This window comes from Scophthalmus maximus, chromosome 11 (assembly GCF_022379125.1).
Source record: "Scophthalmus maximus strain ysfricsl-2021 chromosome 11, ASM2237912v1, whole genome shotgun sequence".
NCBI lineage: Eukaryota > Metazoa > Chordata > Actinopteri > Pleuronectiformes > Scophthalmidae > Scophthalmus > Scophthalmus maximus.
The window spans coordinates 21,972,147-21,999,228 of NC_061525.1; the positions used below are offsets into that span (position 1 = coordinate 21,972,147).

General features: G+C 45.7%; 1 protein-coding gene across 2 annotated transcripts in view; it reads left to right on the forward strand.

Annotated features, from left to right (window-relative positions):
• The window catches only part of b3gat1a (beta-1,3-glucuronyltransferase 1 (glucuronosyltransferase P) a), a 77,001-nt gene that overhangs the window by 33,290 nt on the left and 16,629 nt on the right, over nt 1-27,082 (forward strand). For both annotated transcript variants that reach the window (XM_035622107.2, XM_035622108.2), the window contains exons 2-4: nt 254-523; nt 22,552-22,719; nt 25,713-25,855. In XM_035622107.2, coding sequence (XP_035478000.1) covers nt 25,744-25,855 — 112 coding nt within the window. In that variant the 5' untranslated portion in view covers nt 254-523; nt 22,552-22,719; nt 25,713-25,743. The remainder of the gene's footprint in view (nt 1-253; nt 524-22,551; nt 22,720-25,712; nt 25,856-27,082) is intronic.

Genomic DNA, 27,082 nt, shown 5'->3' on the forward strand with positions numbered 1-27,082 from the left:
TGTCTGTCAGGCTGCGTATTCACTTCGCTCCTCGTCAGTCCTCAGAGGATTCACACCGCGGTCGTGTCTCCTGACAGCCGTCCAGATGTGGACGACCCGGAGGCCTCCGCCGTGCGGCAGCGCCTCCTCCCAGCCGCCGCCGGGCTCTTTCCCCCCGCTCGGTTCCTCAATGCCCCTCATTGTGTCTGGGGAAGAGGAGGCCCATTCTTACTCTCTCTCTCTCTCTCTCTCTCTCGTGCTCTTGTTTCTCCAGGGGCCCGGCCCGTGAGGACGCCACACTTGTTGGGAGGTAGTTTGGGATTGTCCCCGGCCACGCGGCTTCTGGATGTGCGTTTGACCACCTTCAGCAGCACCCCAACCCCCCCCACCCCCCCACACGCGACGCCCGATTAAGGCAGGAGGAGAGTTGTGACGGTCCCCGACCACACCGACGCAAAAGAGGAAAGGAATACTCCTGAGGAGGAGGAGGAGGAGGAGGAGGAGGAGGAGGAGGAGGAGGGGCCGACGCTGACAAGACTTGCTTGTGAGTATGCCCCGTTGTCCTCGGTGTTGATGGGGGCAACGACATTTCCACACCGGCTGACCAGTGCAATGCCACCCGTTGTCTTCGTGCCAATGATGTGTTTTTTTTCCCCAGTACAGCGAAATGAAGAAATGTAGTTCATCACCGGAATGTAACAGTGTAGCCAAGATATTGATTTTCTTCGTCAGGAGCAGTTTAATTCTGCCCAGAAATATTTTCTTCACATATATCAGGAGACTTTTTAAACTTTAAAAAAAAACCCTGTAAACTGCCAGCCAGGCTGAACCTTGGCAGTCTTTGCTTTGTTGGCTTGTTTATATATATATATATATATATATATGTTTGTTTTTTTATTTTTCTTTTTGTTTCCTATAAGTTAAAAACTCCCTCATCATCGACAGATGTGGTTAAAAAATTTTGGTTCCAGATGAACCTGCAAGATATAATTTTTTTTAATTTGCAGGACTTTTATGACATTAATTTAATTGCATTTTTCATTTATTTAATTGCAGCATGTGTCAAGCGATGCGCACACGATTTTAAAGCCATTTTTGTAATTTTCTGGCGGCTTTTGGTGATAAAGTTGCAAACCGCAACCAACTGAGCACCCGACAGGGGGGACACTTTATGGCGGCGCGCCGCCGATTGCATTTCTGGTTTCCGCTAGCGCAAAAATGGCGACTCACACAGAGGTCGCGTCCACCTCATCTCTCTATATTTAACTCATTCAGAGTTGACGGAAAAACACTGGTTCTCCGTCGCAGGTGATTATACACATATGAGCGCATAGTTATGGCCAATATGTTCAATTTCCCTGAATAAGTTCTTCTAAATATTACACACTGTAGCTTTAAATATTGATCGATGGATTGAAATTCACATTGGTCGATATCAGACACTCACACATTCATAAATACACAATGCAGGTGAAAGCAGCTCCACCCATTATCTTTCTCACTCTGTCGCTGCTGTCTGTCCGCTCTCTGTCCAATACATGTTCAATTTTTTCATATGTGTCGGCATAGTACATGCGAGCGTCGCGGAGACGATTGGGGAGGAGGGGGAGAGGTCTGAGAGATCAAGAGCCGACGCTGCTTATGACAAAGGAAATAGTCTTGAGATGCGGAGGCAGCAAACGATGAGATAGTGAGGTTTGATGTGGGGGGGTTACATCACTCTGTTGTCTCACGGTATCACGGTGTCTTGTGGGGAAGGTGAGAGGGTGAGGTGTATTTGAAGAGTCTGATACGAGGACTTACATAAACCACAGTGCTGCATGGATCACATCACCGGTGAGCGGCGGCGGTTGAACGCTGCGCCACATGTTCAACCTCCCCGCCCGGACGTAGGATTTAATTCTGGACAAAATAAAAAGAGGAGGAAAAAAAAAAAAGGATTCAGCGCTCCCAGACAGCGACTGACAGCATGAGGAAGCTTCTTCCTGCCGGAGCTGCGGCAGCGACGATTCGCCCGACACGTCTTCATCGAGTAACGTTATATTGCAATTCTGGCACTCGCCGCCCAGCACAGAGCGCATAGCATATGTTACGTAAAGATCCATAAAACACCCGCCCCCCTCTGCCCCCTGCAGCTTTAATTGGTGTGAGCTGAATTAGCACTAATCAACAGAGCGGCCTCTCATCACAGATTTATAGACAGTCACAGGCACGATCGCTGTCAGGGTGATATTAACTCCTTCGGTCTCTAGGCAAATGTTGAAAGATGACACACACACACGCACACACACACACACACACACACACACATATGCAGATGAGACTTGTCTGTTCCCCCTGGCTGTCTCTGCAGAGCTGTCACACACGCTGCGTCTCCGAGCACCAGGAGACCGGGGTTGACTTGAATTAAACTGAGAGGATGTCCTTTGCAGATCTGCAGCGAGGCCACAGAGACACATCCGCCCCTAGAGAGATCCAGTCAAAAAGACAGGGGGAGAGGGGGGGGGGGACGGTGATGAATAGAGGAAGGGAAGACAAATAACGGAGGTTGGAGACGGGGTGGAGAAGAGGAGGAAGTTAATAAAAAAAAGAGGCAGGGAGAAATTGTCTGCGAGAATGAGGGATGTATCATGGGATGGAGACGGAGGAGGACACACGAATGAGAAGGGGTGTGTGTGTGTGTGTGTGTGTGTGTGTGTGTGTGTGTGTGTGTGTGTGAGAGTGTGTGTGTGTGTGTGAGTGAGAGTGTGTGTGTGTGTGTGTGTGTGTGTGTGTGTGTGTGTGTGTGTGTGTGTGAGTGTGTGTGTGTGTGTGTGTGTGTGTGAGAGTGTGTGTGTGTGCGTGAGTGTGTGTGAGAGTGTGAGTGTGTGTGTGAGTGTGTGTGTGTGCGTGAGTGTGTGTGAGTGTGCGTGTGTGTGTGAGTGTGTGTGAGTGTGTGTGTGTGTGTGTGTGTGTGTGTGTGTGTGTGTGTTCTGCGTGTGTGTGCGTGGCACAGTTTGACAGAGAATAAAAGAGGGAGGATGAGAGAGAAAGCTCAGAGAAGCTGAGGCCACAGGACACACCTACAACATAATTCCCCTCTTCCCTCTGCTCGGGCCGAGAGTCACACTGATAACATCCGTCCGTCCATTATCTCCGGCGCTTTATCCTGTGAGGGTCGCGGCCAAGGTTAAATATATATATATACGTGTTCAAAACTGTGAGTGCTCATGAATAAGAATTGTAATTTGAATACCTGTAGTGCGTCATCACATCGCAACGATGAGATAAATGTTAATAAAAAATCTGTACAAACCGAAAAATATATATTGTAATCATAAATTACATCATAATTATTATACTGTATCACCTCACGGGCTCCGCCCTGCTCGTCTTTATTGACAGATAAAGACTGTGTTGAAAAATGGCCTCATGAAATAAGAAATGGAATTTTTCAATTAAATTGGATCTTGAAGAAAAAAAAAAGATCTTTTGAAAATTGACAAATTGGACGTCACGCGTCGTTTAACATTATTGTAAAAGGAATATCTTCAGGTTTCTCAATGGTTGGTGAGACAAACCAAAAGAATGAGCTCGCTCATTGGTCCGCCGCTTGCGCATCCCCGACGCCTCGTCTCCGTGGAATCCAAAAGATGGCGGGGGAAAAAATCTCACATATTTTCTTTTGATTTTTACACTTTAAAAGCTTTTACATGCTGCGTTTGATCTGGTCACGTAAGTGGTTACGGTTGTGGTTAGGGATCGTTGTCGTCGGACACTAGACTTAAAATACGACATCTCTCTTTCGAACCTATCACAACAACACTACATCTACCGCTCTCCTTTCGCTGTCCCGCCACATTTTAATATCTGCCACGGCAAAGGAAAGGATAAAACTCCAGGGCGGGAGGTGCCAATAATGCGCCTTTTTCTTTTAAAAAAAAAGAAAGCGCCGAATAAGAGTGTACGACCAATCACGTTGCGGCCTCTCAGCTGGTTGCCAACCATAGCTCGACGCGGCGGTGAGTCGCCACTTGGTCGCATCCTCCCATTGTGTCGTTTTTGCGTAATCCTGCTGATCTACGAGAACAACAACAATTGTGTGTGTGTGTGTGTGTGTGTGTGTGTGTGTGTGTGTGTGTTTTAATCTGCCTCAGTTTCTCATCACAGCAAAAGCTTTACGTCTAACCTCCACGCGACACCGTGCATTTACATCAGATTACAGTAATGTATATCCCGACCTGAGGCTGCCGAGCAGATTTCGAATGGGTCACTGTTTCTCTATCCTCTGCCATATCCCACCTACAGGCGTAGTTATGAATATGAACAGTAAGTGCATTCACCATTGTGTTCCAGCGTCATGTGCCGCTCTCCCTTGCCCTCGATAATAAACACGCAGCAGACCGAGCGGTTGTTTTTTTGTTTTTTGTTGCAGAAGAAGAAATTGTAACATTCATTATTCAGTGCGAATGTGCCTTGTGAACTGAGCGCTCCTGGAACTTCCTGCCCGGATCCGAGCTGCGTGACGCGGAAGGGTGCGCTTGATACTCTCCAATCTGCCGTTCAGGTCTCCGCAGCGCTGCACTCGGCTTTTCCTTTTCCTTTTCTTTTTTTTTCCTTCCTTGCCTGTAAATGACACAAACCTTCAATTCCAGCGGGCGGGAGTTGTCTCACTTCAATTTCGGGGGCATTAGCCGGCGAACTGCGCCCAGATTGATGATGACATCTCGGAGCACTACGCACAATGATAGCGTGTGATTACTTACGCAGAGGAGGGGGAAAAATGAGCAGTTCAGAGATAATAATACACATTTGGTGGTTTTAGGAAGCGCCCGAATGCGTCAGTATTTACTTGGGTCCTATTTAAATTCTTTTTTTCATCTACACTACAATTGCATTTGTTGCCTCTGGCGGTTTTCCCGCGTTAATTTCTCACGAGCGCACGAATCGCTGAGCTAAAGGTTTGCGGTGAAATAGGGGCCGCGTCGATGAAAGTGCTTGATGAGGGAGTTCTTACTTCATCCCAGTCATTTTCTAAATGGCTTCTGGACCAGGACGGACCTTTGAGCGTGTCAGTAGACCAGCCACTGATTTCCAACATTGGGAAAAACCTCCGTGACTCCTGTTCAAAATGTCACTGTGCCCTGATGCAACTGTTTGCAATCTCACTGTTACATTGTAAAACACACACCAAAAGAAAAAAACCCTGTCTCTTATCGTTTCCCTCCTGAACGCTGGATCATTCGAAGCGCAGCAACCTGGTTCTGAGCCGCTCACAGTTTACAGTCGACTCCAACAAACACTCCAGATGCAGGATGCGCGCAGACCAAGCGGCACGGTCGCGGTCAACGACTATTCTTTTTAAGGCCCAAATCCGCTTCGGTGTTCAGTGTTTGAACAACTCCGATCCACCTAAAACCAACGCGGCCCAAAAATGAGTGGCTCAGTCTCACGGGCCTTTTTTGGGGGGGGGGGGGGGGGGGGGGGGGGGGGTTGTTCCACGTGCCAGCTGGCCGCAGCGCTGTGCGGTACCTGCACACAGAGAAGCTGCTGCAAAACCAGATAAGTCGGACTTCGCTGTGAGATCCAGCCAGCAGGACCCGGGGAGTATTGTGAAATGTCTGACCGAAGCCCAACGCTTACAGGCGACACGCGTCCTCGGTGTGTGTGTGTGTGTGTGTGTGTGTGTGTGTGTGTGTGTGTGTGTGTGTGTGTGTCCGCGCGACAACAACCAGCACACGCAGGAGCAGGACGCGTCCAGGATCCAACCCGACCACGTGCGGCGTACACGTGTGTCATTGAACGGCGCCTTTGGTCGGCCAAAGGTGGCACCAGTTGACACGGCAACCGGCCCCCGGCTGAAGCGCGAAACCCCTCCGATCTGGGAAACGCCAGCGTCGTCTCGCCCTGCGGCTTTTCAGCGCCAAACAAGACCCGTCCGAGGCGATACGTGCGCCCGCCGCTCCGCTCTCCGCGGCCCAGCATGTGGCCGCTCGCCGTCCACGAGGTTCTATTTCTGTCTCTTGTTTTCTAGCGCCGTGTGTTGCATTGTGGTCCGTTCGAGTCTAGAAATCTAGAAGATCCAGAACGAAGACTGACAAACAGTGCAGATCTGTGGACCGTGGGGAGCAGGCGGTGACGCAATTCAATTAACTATTTAAATTGAGCCATTGTTCATATAAAACCCGCACGGAAACATACCGCTGGTTTTATTAAGAAATACATATTTTGTGGTTAATTAAGATTAGATACACTTAGACAACAAGCAAAAAGACCTCATACCTGATGGAACAATATAACACTGTCAGTGAAATCCAACAAGACACATATGAGTGAGAACGTTGCTCCTAACGAACTCTAAGCACGACGGACTTGTGTCTCGCATCCTGTGGTACGTCACCTCTGGGCAACCTCAGGTGTGAGAGCCAATCAGAAGAGTTTAGGGTCCCCAGATGTCGTGCTTTTATTAGGGCCCGAGCGCCGACCAGCAGGAGGCCGGGCCAAGGGAAGGCCCTCTTGGTTTGCAAAGGATTATTCTTATTATTCTCTTTGCACGTTGCCCCTCATTTTTGACTGCCTAAACGTGAATGTGCAAAATTTGCACACTTGCCAGATATCGGGTGTAATTTGCGTAAAAATGAATCTTGTTTGTTATTAGTAATTCTCTGCACAACCCTTACAGTGAAATTAAAGTAGTTAATTTTTCTATCTATGATATTAGCTGCAGGTTCACTGATCTGCACTGTTTGTCAGTCTTCGTTCTAGATCTTCTAGATTTCTTATACGATAAATCCTCTGGAATAAAAGTAAAGGAGCATAAACCTGTTTTTTCTATATGGTTAGTGACACAATGAAATTTTCTTTGGAATTGTATGTGTCTTACCTTATATTGCTTCAAGACCTAAATTAAAGACGAGCATTATTTTAGAGGTATATATCTTCGAGCTCCGGGTAAATGATGCCACGACAAACACGAAACTACACTCTTATCCTCATGCTAATGTAAATTATTCACACGTGAGGTCTGCGGCTTTAACCTTGGTCCAAAAAACAGAAAAGAAAAACGAAGCCGTCCAACCAGCTCAGATCTCCATGGTAACAATCGGTGACCCGCTGATCCGGCGGCCGCGAAGACACGGTTCAACGTGTGTCGCTTGCACGAGGCTGCCGGCGATGGAGAGGGAAAGAGTTCTTAGACTTTAGTGACCTGACAGAAAGTAGCGTCAACCTGCTGATGAGTTGACAGAAGGTCAGAACTGAGCTGACGCTTTACAGAGCTGGAAGTTGTTGGGGTTTTTCATTCTAACAAGTTGATTCATTTCATTGTAAAACGTTGAATGAGCTGCAAGATGTAAATCTGTAAGATGTCATGTCAGAGTAAAACGGCCCGTACGGAAGATTATCAGGGAATAAGAAGAAAAAAAATTGAAGGAGGAAGATTTTTCTTCGTCCTGCATTTCGAGAATAAAGTCAAAATGTTGAGAATAAAGTCGAAAAATTGTGACCCGGAAGCAAACAACCGGACGATGATGTTTTGTTAGCCAGTTTGCTAAGCTAACGCTAGCTGCTAACCAAGTTTTAGGTTTAAGGGCTAAGGGCTACATTCAGACTTTTCTTCTCGAAGTTGTATTTCTAATTTATTCTCAACCTATTTAAATCTATTCTCTACATTTCGACTTTATTCCCGAAATAAAAAATAATAATAAATGACAAAAAATAAAATAATTTGTTTTATTATGCTTTTTCAATCAGGACTGTCGGTGTCTCAGTGAGGGAGGGAACTGTTCAGGCATCTATAGCACCACACAACAATTACTGTACAAGAAACATAAATATCTGTTGAACCTCTGCCAGACATCAGATAAAGAAAAGAAAAGAAAAAGGAATTTGCAGGCAGGTTTTCATGATGCTAAACTCTCCAGGGGTGCTGGATTTTTTTCGTTTCCAGCGAACAGTCCTCCACCAGGTGTGGACTTCGTGCTTGTGGCACAGCAGCGAACAAATTAATTTGACGGAGATTAATAGTTTCCTCTCTGATTTTATCCAAGAACACGATCAACAACATGCGAGCCCGATAACGTCGGAGCGAGATTTTAAATGTTCCGAGCTCGCCGGCTCTGACAAAACAAACACCCCCCCACACACACTCACACACACACACACTCACACACACACACACACACACACACACACATTCCCCTGGTTTGTGGTGGTTAAGATGTACAGTATAGATACAGACGAACAACACGTCCCTGTGATATTTGCAGCATGAAGCTGTTTCCTCGTGTACGATTAACACCTTGAACGCGGGGACGCGCGACGTGTTGAGTCCTCTGTCCTTCTGCCTCGGACACCAAAAAAAAAAAAAGAATCCATCTGCGTCTCTCTGAATTGGACAAAGAGGCCGATCAATAGTGAGCCGGTAAAAGAAATCCTCTCCGATCGCTCAACGAGAGGTTTATTCCATAATGCGGCAGCGCCAGAGAGAGAGAGAGGGTCATTTCTCTGCCCACTCTTCAAATGCTCGAGACCAAACTGGGCAGGAGAAAAGCGAGGAGAGCACATCCTACTCAAAATCACATTGGAAGGTCTTCCCGCAAAATCAAAAAAACTAAAAAGAGGACACGATTTTTTGCCGACCTCCTTCCCGTCTTCCTCGACACTTTTGTTTACAAAGACAGAAAAGCGCCTGAAGAATAATACACATTTTTTTTCGTCCACGACATCTGTGAAACTCAGCTGATGAATATTGTCCGAGATCAAACTATTCAGAGATTTAGGTCAAACCCTGGATAGTACACTATGCTCTTTTTTATAGGTTATTCAAGTACACGCAGTGACATCGTTAGACGTGATGGCCGCGTTACGCCAATGACCTTTTCCTCTTGGCTTCATGTTCGTCCATCCATCCATCCATCCATCCAACCATCCATCCATCCATCCAACCATCCATCCATCCATCCATCCATCCATCCATCCATCCATCCATCCGGCTAGAAAATTCCCCGTGCCACATTCACAAAGGTCAAAGGGCCGTAGGGGAGGCTCCGTCAAACGTCAGCGGCTCATTCGTCGAACTCGCGATGATGTATCGCCTCCGAGGGGGGTGACAGCACGCCAGCACATCCGCGAGTTGCCCAGCGAGACGCCGGAGTTCCACCCGGAAGCGGTCGGCGATTTCGGTGCAGTGGAAGTGACAAACGAGGCTCTTGAGGCTGAAAATAATCAGCTTTTCCCGCGAAAAAACAAAACACTACAGTAACGTCGACCGGAAAAATGTGTGGGTCTCTATCACGAGGTTCTGATTGGACGGACGGACGCACCAGCTGACTTTTAAAACAGGAAATACTTCCGGGTGAAGCAGAAACGCTGTGCGCTTCTGCCGTTGTGGTTTCAGTTTTGCAGTTTCTGTTTTGTGGTTGTCTGTTTCTGATTTGCTGTTGTGCTTTTTTTGTGAGTTGCCCTTGTGTGTCATGTTTTGCCCTTGTGTTTTGTGATTTTCAGTTCCCATTTTGCTGTTTTGTCATTTGCTTTTTTGTGATTTGCTGTTTTGTTATTTGCTTCTTTTGTGTTTAGTCATTTGCCGTTGTGTTTTTTGTGATTTGCCGTCATAATTTGTGATTTGCCGTTGTGTTCTTTGTGATTTGCTGTTTTGTGATTTGTGATTTGCCATTGTGTTCTTTGTGATTTGCTGTTTTGTGATTTGTGATTTGCCGTTCTGTTTTTCCGTTTTGCCGTCGTGTGATTTGCACTTCAGGGCCGCCGTCATTCAGAAACGATGCGTTGGCATCCGATGGCGAAAGCGGGTGAAACAGAATCCGTGTCACTGTGCTTTAACGGGATAAAGCTTGTTTGGAGGATTCGCTGTGCCACAGCCAAGAGCACACAGACTCACAGTACAGAGGCCCGATAACACCTGATAGCGGCTCGGTCCCATCCACAACCCGCCCTCCCGCTCTGTTATTGTCCGGCTCGGCCTTCCCGTGGTACTTCACAGCTGGGCGGCCTAATTGGAGCCATTTCCACATATAATGTGGCTCCCCCAAGGGGGCTCATTATAGAGACTGGGCCGGCAGACCTTAGCTCTTCTTCAGCCGCCCGCTCATCGGGCTCCTATGGCTGCGTCCCGTGACAGATACAGTAGGATTTCCCATCAGCCCCGCAGGCTATCGATCAGCGTATTAGGGAGGAAATTCACGCCGGCTTCGGTGTGTGACTGTGTTGGTGTGAGTCCGTGTCACTAGGGGCTGGGAACTGCAGGAATGACTCACCGACCATGCGTCTACACTAAAGGGGACTTCATAATGGCTGCTGCAGTTGTCGATGGAATAGAACAATATACTCCCGCTTGTTTGTTCCGTTGTGCTAAAAGGTTGCACGATTTTAGCTTGATTTATTTATTTCAAAGGTAACCTATGGTTTGGCATTTTATAAAAAAAAATAGCCTTTGCTTTTTGCTCAGAGGCCAGAGAAGATTGATACCACTCCTTTCTTGTCTTGCCATAAGCATACAGCCACCAGCTTCTAGACGAAAAGACCAAAATGAACAGACATAGTGTCAAACTAAATCTTAATTCCAGCATCTCGAAAGCCCCAATAACAATGTACACACACGTCCGTCTTTTAATGTTACGTATTTCAAGCTTTACCATCAGTCAGGTCAGGGTTTAGTTTTTATTGGATTTCTAATCCAACGTTTGGCAAGAAGGCAAATAATTATCCCCCCAAAATATTGAACAGTTCCTTGTTGTATCGTATTGTATTGTATCGCGTTGTGTTACTGTGAACATACTGTAGCAGGTTGGTCTTAAAAAGGAGGAGAGAACCAGTGATACTGGTTTGTTTTCTGTCTGTAAATTGGGGCTGCACGGTGGCATAGTGGTCAGCACTTTCGTCTCCCAGCAAGAAGGTTCGAGTCCCGGTTCGAACCAACCGGGGCCTTCCTGTGTGGAGTTTGCATGTTCTCCCCGTGTATGCGTGGGTTCTCTCCTGGTTCTCGTTCTTCCTCCCACAGTCCAGAGACATGCAGAATAGGGTCAGGTTCATTGGAGACTCTAAATTGACCGTAGGTGTGAATGAGAGAGTGAATGGTTGTCCGTCTCTGTATGTGGCCCTGTGATAGGCTGGCGACCTGTCCAGGGTGAACCCCGCCTCTCGCCCAATGTCAGCTGGGATTGGCTCCAGCCCCCCCGCGACCCTTAAGTGGATGAAGCGGTAGACGATGGATGGATGGATGTTCTGTATAATGGGATTTCTTAGTAATTCTCTGAAGGCACCATGTCGTCAAATTGCTTGTTTTCGTCTGAGGCCTAAACGCAAAGTGTGAAGTTCAGTGACTCACGTGGGCAACGACCAACGGGCCTGTACTGCGAGCACACATGACTCGGTAGCAAACAGAAAAAGGTCTTGAAATGATGATAATATTGTTGGTTGCAATAATTTCCGTGCACGATATGTATCGTCCAGCAAAAAGCGGCAGGCCGCGCCCCCCTGCACACTCTCTTTAGACCAGAAAACAGAGCGCTCACTCTTGTTAGATTGCAAATGTGTCACTTCAGTCACATAATGATTTTATAATGGTGAATGTGAGGTCACGTCCCTCATCATCATTATTATTATCATTATGTCATAGCACAGCTATGTTGTCACGGGTTCTTGCCCAGCGTCCACGGATTATGGGTTTGGTGAGGGACGTGCCTGTCAGTCACCCCCCCCCCCCGGAGCTCTTTATCTCAGCAGAGTCCTTGCTCCGATGACACCTCGGTAATGTAGGGATCAGCATAAACACAGGCGGCCGTGTGTCAGCGCTGTTCTGTCGGTGTCATCTTTCCCCGGGGCGCCGCTGAGCACTTTTGAATGTGACCGCGGCCGCATCCTCGTTAAGAGCAAGACGGACAAAATAATAATAGTGCAGCGATGAGCGATGATCTCGGAGGGGGGCCGGGCGGAGAGCGGATTGGGAAGAACAGGGGGTCGGAAACGTCAAAGGTGCCATGTTTTTACACGGAGCTGGAAACTTAGTCCTGCGCTCGACATCATCGCTCATCTGACATTTCACCGCGGATCTTTTTAAATGTCAGCGCTTTTTGACGGTGGTTTTCGGGGAGGAAATTCCATTCGTTCCGAATGTGTGTCTGGAAACAGATGCTCACATGTAAAAAATGTAATTGTAAGTCGCTATCACATGTAACATGTCAGCAGTTATTGTGGGAAAGCGTTGGTGTTGGTCTGTGTTCATGAATACATGCGTCAGGCGCGTGTGGGCGACTCACACGTGCAGTGAGCATTGGGAAGTAGCAATAATGATAGCAACGCTGATATCGCCGCTAATTACAAAAGCTATTGAAATGAGTCTCCGCCGCAAATTACCTGTCTCCCGGGTGCGACGTTCCACTGGCAGGTTCAGGGCTAATGACGGCGTGTCACAGTAGGGAAATCACACACACCGACACTCTCGGGCTAATTGCGTAATTAAGAAAACACCGGAGATGGACACGAGCAAAATGGCATTTGCGTCGCGTCTGTAATTGTTACGTGTCGAGTACATCTGCGTCCATCTTTTAAAAAACCTCCACTTATCCAGGGGAAGGTTGTGCTCTTGCACACTGTCTGCCTCACGCGCACACGCGCACACACACACACACACACACATACACACACGCGCCTGACGCCTCGGAGCCATGCGGTATTCTCATGTTGGTCACGGCGCTCCCCTTCAACTTGCCCGCTGGCTCGAGGCCTCTTCTGTCCCCCACTTGTCATTTTCCATACCATCATCATCGTTCTCAACTCTCAGTTATGGCTGTATGAATTACGTCTCATTAGTAGAATTCAGCTCGGCCCATTGTCGGTTGAATGTCCGAGCTCCCCTCAGAGTGTCCTTGACAGGTACCCTCCTCGAGGAACGCCTTCGCTCGATTTTTCATTCTCTATTTACACCAATTATTCCCCAATTTATCCCCAACTGTCACTGCATCGGGTCAAATCCCCCCGGGTTTAATTAGCGATGATTTAGATTCATGATTATATATATTTTCCCTCCACAAGGGCGTATAATTGGGGGAGGGACTCTGACGCTGGGGGAATCTTTTTCATCGAACAAAAACCCGCGGTCTGACCCTCATTAAGGAAGCCCGGAACTCAGCAGCTCTCAGTGTTGAAGTCTGAGAGCGAGGAGGCGCGGCGGTGCGGCGGAGAGTCGAAACACCTACACTCCCACTCGCGGCAAGCGTTAATTAGCTAATGAATTGTGGAGCGTCTTCCTGCCAACCTTTGACCTCGCGCTGACGCGTAATGCGTCTGTTTACGGCGCGAGGCATGTCACGCGCGGTTGAAAATCAATGGCCGCTACACCAAAACCACATTTAATGAGATAAACGCCGTCCCGTCCCTTTCACGGCGAGGCACTGTTTAAGTGCACGTTCATGAATCATTCCTGGAGACTCGCCAGAGGTTGCGGCGTATTGATTTAGTGTCGTCCGCAACAAAAGCCTCCGCCTCGTGATTGATGTTGTTCATCATGTTGATGGCGCGCAGAGAATTTCAAAGACATCTCAAGATGTACTGTACGACCAAATCTCTCATGGCAGCAGTGAGAAGAAAGAAAAAAGAAACCACAAATTTGTCTGGTGTCGCTTCGGCATAATTACTAAAAGGAGGCTTTGGTGACCAGACAGTGTCTGTGTACATCCTCTGCCCGTCTTTGCTGCGATTTTAACAACCACCAGGAAAATGACAAACTACTTTGCTTTTCACTAAAATACCCAGCAGCTTTTTGTCTGATTTTGAATTCCTCTGTAAATGAGCCCTTCTTTGGGGTGGTGGCGAAATCACTCCTGAATGTTTTTGCTGATATTTACATACACACAGTTGGGAAGTAGATCGCTATTACAGGGACGGGTCTTCTGGCGTCATCCAAAAAACCCAAAACATGGTGGACGCACGAATGTGCAAATAAGCAAACAATGTATCTAATCAACACGCTTTTCACCCGGGCGAGTCCGGCGAAACAAATCATATAAAATTATGCTAAACACGGAGCAATACAGCCATATGGCGTATGCTTGTAGATGCTCAGCTAAACGGCCATAGCAGCCATTTTTACCTTAAACGAAACACAATTCCAACACCAACCAACTAAATTAGCATATCGCATAAACACGACAACTGTGCATGTCCAGGGAGCTGGCGACGACGATGTTACTTAATGCCAACAACAAAAGCTATATATATCATATTCGGTTTTTGAGCATTTTTAAAAGCGCTTTATAAGTTTGATGTACTATTATTATTGTTATTATATTAAAACACTGAGTCCACAGATTCTAATCGTCTGTTTTTTATCACTCTAAGACCAATCCTCACTGAACCAGCAGCCGCAGAAAAAAAAGGTTTGCATCAAACAGCAAAAAACATAAACTACATCTTACCTTTGACGTTTTGTCAGGATACTTGTTTTGATCCATAAATCCACTGCCGTTAGCTAGCACAAAGACTACTTGTCACTTTGAGATGATACCCTGCCGTTTCCATTGGATTTTTCTTTGCAGCGGTTTCAAATGTGAAATGGGTTCCTGTCGTTTTCCAATCGGCGTGTTCGCTTCCTCATAGTGCTTAGGCATAGGCGTGCTTGCTGTGATTTAGAGGCCGTCCATTGATTCTATTGGCTCTGGTGGCTCGATACACGTGTCAATCATTTCAGATTAATTTATGAATTCAATTTAAATACCCCCGCTCTTTGCCCTGGTCCCAGCCGATGACAAAACAAATGAGCGGTATAGTTCCCTTCTCGAGAGTCTGCTTAACAATCAATGCAGGACAAACACAACCTCACACTGTGCGCACACGGACACATACTGCGCACACAGAGTGACATAAGGAAAATATTTCTATGGCCTGTTTTATGTGCATAACACGACCCCTCGGGACGCAGAGTGGAGCTGTTTATAATGTGTGTGAACCATGGAAGGAGTACAACACGAGGTCACACACACACACACACACACACACACACACACACACACACACAGAGTCTTGATCGCTAAATTTGGCCGACGGCTCACACGCAGTTGTCAAAGTCAGAGAGGCCTGGGATGTGGCTCGAAATGAAACAAGTCGAACAGATTCATTCCTTCTGGACTCTTCTGACTCTTCTGACTTTTCTGACAAAACCAACATCAGCGGGGGTTTCACTCTGCCTCTAATAGGATTCCGGGGATCACAGCTGGCGTTGAAGCAAGTTTTAGAAATACAGAAGAAAGAGTTGTCATGTCAGGTGGTGATCAGAAGAGGGGAGAATTAGAGGTTCGTCTGCTTTTCGGTAGTCAGAGATACGTGGGAAACAAACGGAGGTCGGAAGAAGTTTTTTTTTTTTTTTTAGCCCATTCAGGATTCACAGCTGCAAAGCTAGTTTGTGTCTTCAGCGGGACTTTAACGTCCACTCTGTGGACAGGAGCAGCAGTTTAAGCTTGTCAGACAACCGGAGTTGAACCAGCAACTTCCTCCCCGCACCAACTCACTGCCTCGTCAACTTTGTTCACGACAAAACTATTAATGGAGGGTGTCAGGGCAGGCGTGACTGGGACTTTGACACCACCCCCCAACTCTGCCGGGTCATCTTCAGCTTCAGACAGTGCAGTAAATCAAATGACTTTGATGGTAATCTTCTAAATATTTACCATTAACTGATAATGACACACTCCCCGGACGATGCAGAATCCTTTATTTTCCTGCCTCAAACTTCTCAAACGTACTGATTAACACAGCTGTAACTACAAAGCAGAACAGTAGTTAGTAAATGACATTGTAACTTGACAGCTCTTCAAAACTCTTGAAACGAACACGAGTGCATGGAACACATGAACTGTTCACTGTTATCTAGTCTCTATGTCTGGAAAGCAGGTTGCCATAGTCCACTATTTACTGTATCCGTGTAGCCTTGGAGCCTCCATTCTAATCTGGAGTAACCATAGCAACTAAGTATACCACAGGGCCCCATAGAGATAACAAATGTAGGGAGATGTAAACAACCTGATAGATAAAGAGCATCTGATTTTCCGAGAGGCAGATAGAAAAGAAAGCCGCTCCCTTACTAAATAATAGGCAGAAGTCAAGATATGTTACAATTTGAAGCTAATTAGCTGCGTTTAAGGTGTGGGACCAACTTGTGAAACGTATAGGAACACATAGAATATGAGGGTTTAAATATTTTCTTTTCAGAGGATGGCCTCAGATTCGGGAGCTTGCAATAAATGCTTCCACTTAATCGATGAGACCACGAGTCTCCTGAGGACTCGTGGTCTCCAGCTCCAGCTCACAAGATTTCGGTCATACTTAGCAGGAGCCTCCAGGGAGGTCAGGATTCCCAGGTTCTGGGCACCCCGGGACGAATCCCTGTGGGCTATAGCACATTGGCCGTCTTTGTGCACATGTCCCCCAAGAGTGAGGACATGTAATCAACCACCCTGTGCAGAGTCACAATGAGGAGGTTAGTGTACAACTCCCGAAGATGACATTTCCCTTGACTCCATTCTGGCTGACCGAGCACGGCAGCTCCAGGTTTCAGAGCCTCTCAGCAATCCTGGAAGGGCTTGTTCAGTTGACTCAGCCAGTTGCAGTTGAGAGGCTCTGCATCGTGTTCAAAGCATTGGAAATGTGCCCTAGGTGAGCCCTTACCGTAAACTAGTCAGGAGAAGTTAAGGGGGAAGGCTGCGGCAGGCTGATCCCCCCTGCGGTTATCGGCAGAGGAGGACCTGCCTGAAGGCTGGCGCTCTTAAATCTTTGATCGTTGCTGAGGCAGCCCCGATGCAGGCGTGGACCGGGGCAATCATTCAAGGCCTAATGCTCACAGCTAATGGCTTATTCAAGTTTTCCTAAGAATAAAACAGCTGTCTTCATCTTAAATCCAGCACAAGAAACAGCCCTTGCTGCCAAAGTCTGGGTAGGTAGCAAGCGGCATTCCCAGTGATTGTCCTGAAAATCGGTTTGATCTCCGGTTCACATGCTTTCTGACTGCTTATTAATCAAGCTTTAACACACCATGATTATATGACGCTGCGTCAACTATTACCATTGCACCCAAGACCCCAGTCAACATGATTTAAGGTAAACTTAGGAATATGACATGGTCGTAAACAACATAGCCGTCTCACCTCGCGGGCAGCCACAGGATTCATGCGGTGGCTGCCGTCCCCTGGGCTGCTATTATTAGCTCGACTCAGTGCAGGCACTTGTTTCACAAGGAGAGAGGATCAAATTTTGAAGAGACTCCGCTCCGTGGCAGGTGTGAATTGGATTGATGGGACGGGTAACACAAAACTAGCATGAAGGCGACCTTTCATTGAACCCAAACCTTGAATATGAATAGCACTGTAGCCCAGCGAGCACAAGGCCAAGGCCCAACTAGAACAACTACCCATTCAAATGATACAAAGGGCAGAAAATGACCCTCTCTCAACACGTGTCACACCAAGATCCTTGGTAGTTTTATAACTGTTCAGATTTCAAGAACTCTAAACACATTCGCACACAGTTTGAAAGTGAAATAATTGCCTGCTCTGCTCAAGATTTTAAAATTAACAAAACCTGTGCCCACAGGTGAATTTAAATAGTTTAGAAAATATGTTGAAAAAAAAGATTCAAGCATCGGCGCACCCCGGTCCTTAAAACACAAGATTGCTCTTGACTTTGCCAAAGAGGCAGTCTATAAATAGTATTTTTTTCTTTGTCAGAGCAAAAAGAGAAAGGAATGTTTCTAGCATTTAAATAAAGAGTTATTAAATTAAGATGTGAGAGGCGCGTCAATTTGCGAGTTCCTGTTTTTTCACTAAAGCATTAAACTGTGTAACATGGCAAGTTGTCGGTTTAAATTAAAACTGCGACCGGGGCAAGCGTTTATTGAACTTGGTGATGATGTTACGACGATTCTGTGCCTTGAAATCCAAAACCAGGACTGTATGTGCGAGGGGGACTCATCGGAGAAAGACGAGACAGATGACCCACTCCTGGCTTACTGACTTCAAAAGCAATTAAGCCTGTTGGAATCCATGTCCTCGGATTCAAAATGCACTTTTAATGAAACCTCGAGGTGGAGCTGTTGTTTTTTTCTGAGGCGGCGACAGTTACATCAATAATGATCTATTGAGGCGACTTGTCGTCTTAGGTTGCCCAGATAAAACCCCCGGAAAACTGTTCCAGGCTTTTTACCAAGTCAGTCTCAGACCAATGAATTCATGAACGAGAACGATCGGACACACCGGGACACACTATCTCCAGAGAGCCTCTCTTCCCCTGCCGACTGCCGAGTACATCAAAATGATGCCACAGCAAAGCAAGCAGGGAAGAGACGATGTTATTATTGGTCCGGGGGAAATAGGAGATGGCCGGGGCCAAGGGGAGCCTCAGAAGAGGCAGACTCGATTACAAACTCGGAGACTTGCTCCAGCTTCGTCTGTCAAGACTCAGCTTTAGAAAAATGAATCTGAGGGAGAAAGTGTGAGCAGGCAGCGCTGACCTAACCTGATGGCTCTGATATAACAGCCAAGAAGGACTGTGTAAAAAACCATCAAAAGTTTACTGTCTGACGCCTAAAAGGGTGTAATAGCCCAAACAACAGTAATTCCCTTAAAAAGGATGTATTAAACACATTTTATGTTAAAATACATTGGTACGTTTCTCTGGAGACTGATACTTAGCTGGACGCTGCCTAGGACTATAATTAGAGAGGCAGTAGTTTTCAATTGGAAGAATTTTCTTCAGGATCAAATTGAATGTGAAGGCTCTTTTGGTGTGGAGTTCGATCCCAGCGTCCCCCAGCCCTTGGGCAAGACGCTTAACCCCTAAATTACCTCTGGCGGCTCCTCAGGCAGTGTATGAATGTGCGAAAGTGGCAGAAATAAGCGCTGTATGAATGTGTGTGAATGGGTGAATGTGACTTGTGCAGTAAAGCGCTTTGAGTGGTCAATAAGACTAGACAAATTTAGAATATAGCAAATAGTATAAATATAATATGATAAAATATAATATAGTCCACATAATAATTTCATTACCTTGGAAAGTCTGTCGGACATAACGATTGAGCTATTTTCCTTTCCCCCTTTATTCTTTGACAACAAAGAGAATTCCATCCATCAGAGCAGGAGCAGGAAATATAGTTGAATGTCCTGGAGGAAAAAAAAGAAGTGGTATTACTGTTAGTATTACAAATGAAGGTATTTTGACACCATCACAAATGTCAGTATAATTAAATAATATCTTTGGAATATGTGACATACCCATGTGCACAGGCTTAGGTCCTCCTGCAGCGGCCGTGGGTTCCAATCCGGCCCCGGGCCATTTGCTGCGTGTCCTCTTCACTCTCTCCCCCTTTCCTGTGATTACTTTCCTGTCAATAAAGTAATAACTGGCCCCATTAAAATATCTTAAAAAGAATATGTAACATGGAATAATTTTCCCGCACAAAAAGTCACCTGTATCCTTTTTTTGTCCCAATTGCTGCCTGGTCAAAGATATTCCTTTATTTGTCTCACAATTGGGAAATTTGGGCGTTACAGCAGCAAAATATAGATAAACATTTTTTAAAAACCAATAGGTATGTTCAAATTATAGGAAAAATATATAAATATTATATACAGAGCAGTACCAAAAATTGCATATGGCGAATCAATATAGATATGAATATTGTACAGTTGGTTATTGCACTCCTGTGAAATGAGATGAAAAATTTAAAAGTTTCACTTTAAGTGTTCCAGTGTATATGGAGTATGAAATAAGAGATACTATCCTAAACAAATGAAGTTTCAATCATTAATGAGGCACTCCATATCCTTGTGTAATAGCTTGCTGATGCTGATTGTGATTAAAATGTTCTTGGTTTTAGACAATAGAAAATGAGAGGGAAGATTGATACAGTAGGTGTTAAAATGTACGCTGTAGGAAATCTGTTGCATGCAAGAAGCTTTCACCCATTTCTTTATCCTTTCCACAAGCCAACTTCGAAGGACTTTTAAGTTACGATCCTCAGAGATCTGAGGAAATAAAACCGTAGAATCCCTATACAGTAGAAATATGGGAAGAATTATTGAACTCAGTTAAGTATCCACGAGTAGACGGCCGGAATAATAATCATAAAATCAATGTTCATAAAAGGAGACAGACTGTCTTGTGATGTAAAACACGCTCGAGACCATTAGAGATGTAGCGTTGTCCAGATTTCCGATATTTTTTTTTATATCTCAAACCCACAAGCGAAACGAAGCCTGTTGAGTTCCCCCTGTGAATCACCTTTTTTTTTGGGGGGGGGGGGGGGGTAATGATGTTAGTGTAACAATCATCAGCACAACCATTTTCACACGTTGCTCTGTTGCAGTGATTCTTTATTAATCAGCGGCAGGTGTTTCCTTCACAGCTGGTTAACTCGTGCCGATGTGAAAAGGCTGTCGGGCTCCATTGTCTTTCTGCCGTCTGCATCTGTATTCTCGCCACGCCGCACAGTTCAAGTGCCGCAGACAGCAAAACAGGCCGCCCCCGGGTGCTGGCGGGGATGCAGAGGCCTCGCCGCCGTGTCGCTTCACACACACACACACACACACACACACACCCGCTGGTGTGGACCGATTTGTTTCACAGACTTCACCGCCCGACGACCGCAGTGCGGAGCGACGTTCTTCATTCGTGTGACCAAACTGAACAGAATTTTAAAAACGATTCGAAGGTGGAATAGAAAAGGAAAGCGTACGTTTTCGGTACGTGTAGGTCCTCATCATCCTCCTTAAAGGGATAGTTCGGTGATTTCTAAAGTGGGGTTGTATTGGTGACTTATGCATGGTTAATGTGTGACCTTAGGGAGATGGTGATCAGCGATGTCATTCAACGGAGTTTGGAGGAGAAGTTGAAGTAGCGTAAGTCACAGTCCCACTGCAGCAGAGGGGACCACCGGAAGACCTCTCTTTGCGCCACATTTTTGAATGCTTACCTAAATTTAAAAAAAGGTCAATGCTAAATGCTACAGCTAGCTTGGCAACAACGAGCTCACAGTTTTTAAATTGTAAAAGAAGAGTCTAACACATTGGAACAGGCTCATTTGAGAAACAATGAAAGCATCATATATCTCTTAGCGATTTAATTGTCTTTGCTTAACCTTAGCATGCTATGCTACGTTTGCTAATCAGCGCTGAACGCGAGGTTGGCCACAACAGAGGCTCGTGGGAATTTGCAGTTCAGCCTTCAGTTCAGAAAAGCAGATAAATAATTCCAGCAAACCATCAATCTTGCTGGGCTTTAAGTGGCTAAACAACAATTCTGTGCCAGAGATGAAAAGTGACAGAATAATTAAATGTTTTCATAGTAAAAAAAAAACTAAATTGAGAGTTCTATCTTCCCTCGGCTGTCAGCGATTGTTTGGGTTTGCACAGATATTTTCCTTTTCAGCTCGGCGTGTGGAGCACTGGCCTGTTGGCGGGTGTGAGGTTTTGACAGGTGGTTGTTTTATACAGTGTTCTCCTTCTGTTTAGCGTCGTCACAAAAGAGAGGAGTAGCGTGTCGCGCAGGAAAATCAGAGTGACAACGCTGTCGCTGTCGCGCATGCACGCATGACAGTACCTGGAAGCAATTTGAAAGAGCCTTTCTATCGCCGCCGCTTAGTCGTTTCCAGTCGGTTCTCGCCTGCGTTCGCTGTCGTAAAAAAAAGAAGAAGCAAATACTGCAGAAGCTGCACTGAAACATAAAGATGGATTCTTGTATTCATCTTTTATGGCTTTCTCAACACGGCCGACGTCGAACCCCTCAGAAGCAAGAGTCCAGGCAATCTGAAAGTAGATTGTTCTTATATTTTGTGCACGTCAAGCGCGACCACCCCCCTTACTGCATTGCTGGGTCACAGGCAATTTGACAGCGTGCCTCGGTAAAAAAATAAATACAAATAATACGATTCTGGGACCAAAGCATATTTGCAGATATATTATTCTCAGATCCACCAGTTGTGGGGCCGATGCAGCAGGCAGACATCACGTAGCCGGGTGAAGCCTCCACAGAAGCAGCCTTCCCTCACATGTATTTGAATAAGACATGATGCCAGTTTATTTCTGTAACATCCCCCCCCCAACCCAGACTGTTGGCAGGCAGAGGAGTTGTGACTAACCCTCTTCCAGTTTCTTCCACACTAGACATTAAAACAAAAAGGAAAGGAAAAAAAATTCACCGAGTCTGCGCCCCATCGTCGTCAATTAGGTGAAAGACACACGAACGCGGCCGAACATTTTTCGCACGCGAACGCAGGCGAACTGTGCATTGCGGAAGCACAGCGGGGGGTACGACACCGCCGGCAGAGAGAATCCGAGCGATGTGCATCCCCGTCATTTGCAATACACGGACAGTCGCCACACGCAGCCGCGCCGCCAATGACCTGGTGTACCTCTGGGAGGCATTTGGCTTCTAAAGCCGGTTCAAAACCTTTATGTTATAACACCGGCGGACGGTCCTTGAACCTCACACGCTGCTGTTAGTGTGTGTGTGTGTGTGTGTGTGTGTGTGTGTACTAGGGCTCTCACAATCCGTCATCGCTGAATCACGTTTGACTGAAATGTCCGTTTCTTCCAGGGCCTGGACTTTGGGCTCGTCCGTCACTCGGAGCGGGACGGGGAGAAGGATAAATGGCCGGCTGACAATGTCGCGGAGGACGCCGTCGCTACGTCGCTCGTCCAGTGCACAGTGTGGCCTTCCGAGCTGCGCCTCACCAGCGGTGCCATGATCCTGTTGTAACTGCGGGTGAGCATGCAAAGCCTTTTTTTTCTTCTTCCAATCCTTGGTTAGTATTGAATGTCATGGAAGCCATGTTGCTAAAGGGACATTCCACATAGTTTCGAAACATCAAGGTCACAAAGAGAATGTTAATCCTGCGACATCGCTTTTCTGCGGCTCTGAGAGTTTTTAAGGCGTCGACGTTAACGTTGCATCGTGGGAAATGTAGGTTAGGCCTGTCACGATAACCACTTATGGTTGCACGATATATTGTCCCAGAATTGATTGCGATCATCCTTTCAAGACCATTGTTTGATACTGAATCATGTGAGCAACAAACAAGCAACATGGTGTCCCTTATAAAATGCCAGAAATCTATATTTTCTGGCATTTTATAAACCAAAACAGTGATTTATTAATCGTACGACGACAACAGAGGAGAGGACAGAAGCAGCAAGACTGTTGTTGACGTTCATTCTTATGTCGACACACGTAGACACAATGGCTGTTATCGAGGTCAAAATAATGTAATAATAATGTAATATAATGTAATTATCGTGACAGTCCTAATGTAGTTTCCAGCATGTTTGTGGCTGAAACATATTGGTAACCGGATTTCGATCATTCTTTTTTAAATCTTTACATATATTTCTCATTAGTCCTCCAAATTTACAGAGTTTGCAATGTTGCTCTTACTGACATATCTTCCATGTCAAGAAGCAAGAGCATGGATGTCAAATGGGTGGGATGTTCAGCTTTGGTGGAGTGTCGTGCTCCTACAGATGACACGGCAATCTGTAGACGAGAAGCATTCGTTCCTTCAAGAAATGATTTGCTTTTGATAGAGTAGACAAGCATTTATTTATTTTTTACACAACGATATGCTGTAAAAAGACGGTTTTCACTTCAAATTCCCACACTATTAATTCAATAACTTGGCATGTTGATAACGGCATTAATGTAATATTTCTCTTCCTGTAAATTACCTCTCTGCTGAAAAACCTACAGCTTTACGACTCAATATCTGTTATCAGCAGAAACCGGTCATACGGTGAAGGGTTTTTGTGTCACAACCATTCCCACTCGATGGCGTGGGCGTTAATGGTGTATTTATTTACAAAGCTCAATAAAACATAATTGGCATGCACAATTATGTTAAGCCTGGATATACTTCCACCTTCCAAAGCGGCGGGGGCCGGATCACTGTGGGGAACCTAATGACTCGCTTCCTCAGGTGGAAAGCCGCAAAATTAATATTCCAAACACCTGTGCTCACATTATGTCTGCTCTCGTCTTTTTTTTTCACCCCCTTTGTTTAATTGAGCACATCCGCTAATAACTGCATTTTTCTGCAGGGCTCCGCATAATTCAGCGTTAATGAGCTGCAGTACACGGGCATTAAACACATGTGGTGGACACTGAAATATGACCTCCGTCGAAGCTGAGCGATCCCCCTCGAAAGTGGTGAAGAATCCTTCAAAAGGACTTTTGCCATGGCCGAGACATATCTTTGATCAAATTTCCATGCTAATCCGTCCATATGCTGACAAACAAATGAAGAAGAACAAAAGTAACCTCATTTGCTGGAGGTAATAATGTTTGTCAAAAAACTTTGCATTGATTCAGTATGTTCATTTTCAAGGTTTTAATCAAATATGCCGTTTGGGTCATTGTGTGCTTCTTAATTCAATATCTCAACAGTTTACCATCATTGTTTTTAAGCTTTGACTTCAACAAAAAATATACGTTGAATAGGTTCAATTTCCTTAATTTTTTAATCCAAAGCAAATAAATCTGAATAAACGCTAAGAAAAAGAAGAAAATTCCCTAACTATAAAAATACTTGAATTGGTATTACACACAAATTTATGTTCAACTTCGTGGGAGCCAAGTTACACGGCGACATGTTCATGCTGAGGTTAGAATGAGTGCAGTTTATATCAGGTTTAGTATTTTATGTCTAATATTTAAGCAACATCAAAATATCAAAGTGCGACACGGTTTTCTTACCGTAGTATACCTATCTGTACGAAGAATACTTGGCTTTGGATACATACGGTTTATGAATATATAACTTATTATATTATTACAGTGTATACTTTTTATATATATATACATATATATATGTATATATATATATATATAGCTAAACCCTTCAGTCATAATTTGTGTCATTAAACGAAGCATTAAGCAATTAATATGCAGCTTATATAAACAGCCCACATGTAAAATGCTAATGTTTTATGAGATAGGAAATATATCCAGTGTTTAATAAAAAAAATTTAAAAAAAATTACAATGTGTTAAAGCTTTAAACTTAATCGAGGCAAAAAATGCATTGCACAAGCTACTTTGGATTTTTTTTCAGTTTCATTTTTAAACCAAATTGTTGGCATTAAAAAAAAGAGATGGTTTCAAAGAAAAAGAACAGTCACGCTGTTCCAGTTAACGCCTGCCCTGATTCATTTCTTTTTCACGCCGCAATTAGATATATTTTTTCCGAAGGGATACGAAGCTGAACCCAATGATCTTTTGCCAAACAGTCAACCCGCAGTCTGGTGACATCGTTCCCCGCCATTTGGCGGATGAGTAGTTTCTGCACTGGGCACGAAGTCACTGTCGCTGTCCTCGGGGACGGGGGCCGATGAGCTCACCGAGGTTTGGACGAGTGAGCTTTGACCTTCCCTACCTTGGCCGACGCGCTCGTTCACAGTTTTAAATCAAAAGCCTTTTTTTTGTCCTCTGTTAACCTCTGTATAAACTGAACATCGTTCACCTGCTCCACTCTCTCATCCTTTCATGTACTTTAGTGAGGCTGTAATGCCGCTGCCTCCGTGGAAGATTACTTTATTGCGTTTCAGCAGCTTGAAAAGACCGTAGTCTGTCGCTCAACGGTCTGCGTCACTAGCGCTGTCCCTTTTTTCGCTTTCAATGCCGCCGTTGATCCGGAGCCTGAATATAATGTTTCTGAGGCGGTTGATGTCATAAAAATCTTGTTTTCATGTTCTTTTTTTTCTCCAGGTAATGCCGAGCCAAATAACCAATCCTGGAGATGCCGAAGAGAAGAGATATTCTAGCCATCGTGTTGATCGTGTTACCCTGGACTCTGCTCATCACTGTTTGGCACCAAAGCGCGATAGCTCCACTCCTCGCCATCCGCAAGGGTACGCACTCACGCAGCGCACCGCACTTCACTGGCAATATCAAGTCCTCGAGTGGGCCCCTCGAATCCAGCGCCGCTCTTCAGGTTTAGACAACAGGCGGCTCATTTACAAGGCACTCGCCGGCCATGACCATCAACTCCATCGGCCCTCGAAAAAAAAAAAAAACCTAACCCTAACCCTGTCCTCGTTAAAAACCTCATCAGCGTGGACCGTTTAGAAGTCGCCATCGCGTACGCTCTTTCAAACATTCAGGGGTGTCATTCAGTCTGTCATTTGAAATGAATGAATTATCCCCCGCCCCCCCCCTCAAAGTATTGTCATTTCACAGCGTTCACAGCTCATCCACTCGTGGGCCTCGGCTCAAAAATACACATTTTCTTCTTGGTGTGATGTCCACACACAGCTTGCAGTATACAGATACATTTTGGGTTCCAACATCTTCTCAAAGACCCCCTCCAATCACGTTCTAAAGTATATACAAATAATCAGCTATGCCTAGTATTTTGTTTAACATTGTTTACCCCCCCCCCCCCAAAAGTTACAAAAAAATTAAATTGGTCTGGAAGCCATCCACGCTCTCTCCCTCATTGGGGAATCCTGGGACTATGAATATTCATGATATGCAAGTAACACAGGCCCCGCCCACCACAGCTGCTCGCACACGGTTGACCAATGGAAGAATGTGCCGACAAGATGGCTTAAGACACCATCGGCGAGATTCAGCCATAAAACTTTCACGAACCGCTAATGCTAACGCTAACTGTCTGCAGATGCACCTGCTGCCCTGCCGTGGACGCTAACTGCTAATGCTAACGCTAACTGTCTGCTGACGCACCTGCCGTCCTCTCGTGACTGCTGATGCTAACGCTAACTGTCTGCTGACACACCTGCCGTCCTCTCGTGACTGCTGATGCTAACGCTATCTGTCTGCTGACGCACCTGCCGTCTCGTGGACGCTAACTGCTAATGCTAACGCTAACTGTCCGCTGACGCACCTGCCGTCCTCTCGTGGACGCTAACTGCTAATGCTAACGCTAACTGTCCGCTGACGCACCTGCCGTCCTCTCGTGGACGCTAACTGCTAATGCTAACGCTAACTGTCCGCTGACGCACCTGCCGTCCTCTCGTGGATGCTAACTGCCTCTGCTGCACTGGAAGTTTCCGGTTTCTTTGACTCACATTTGCATATTCGGCAGCGATTGGTTTTCTGTATTTGTGATCAAATCT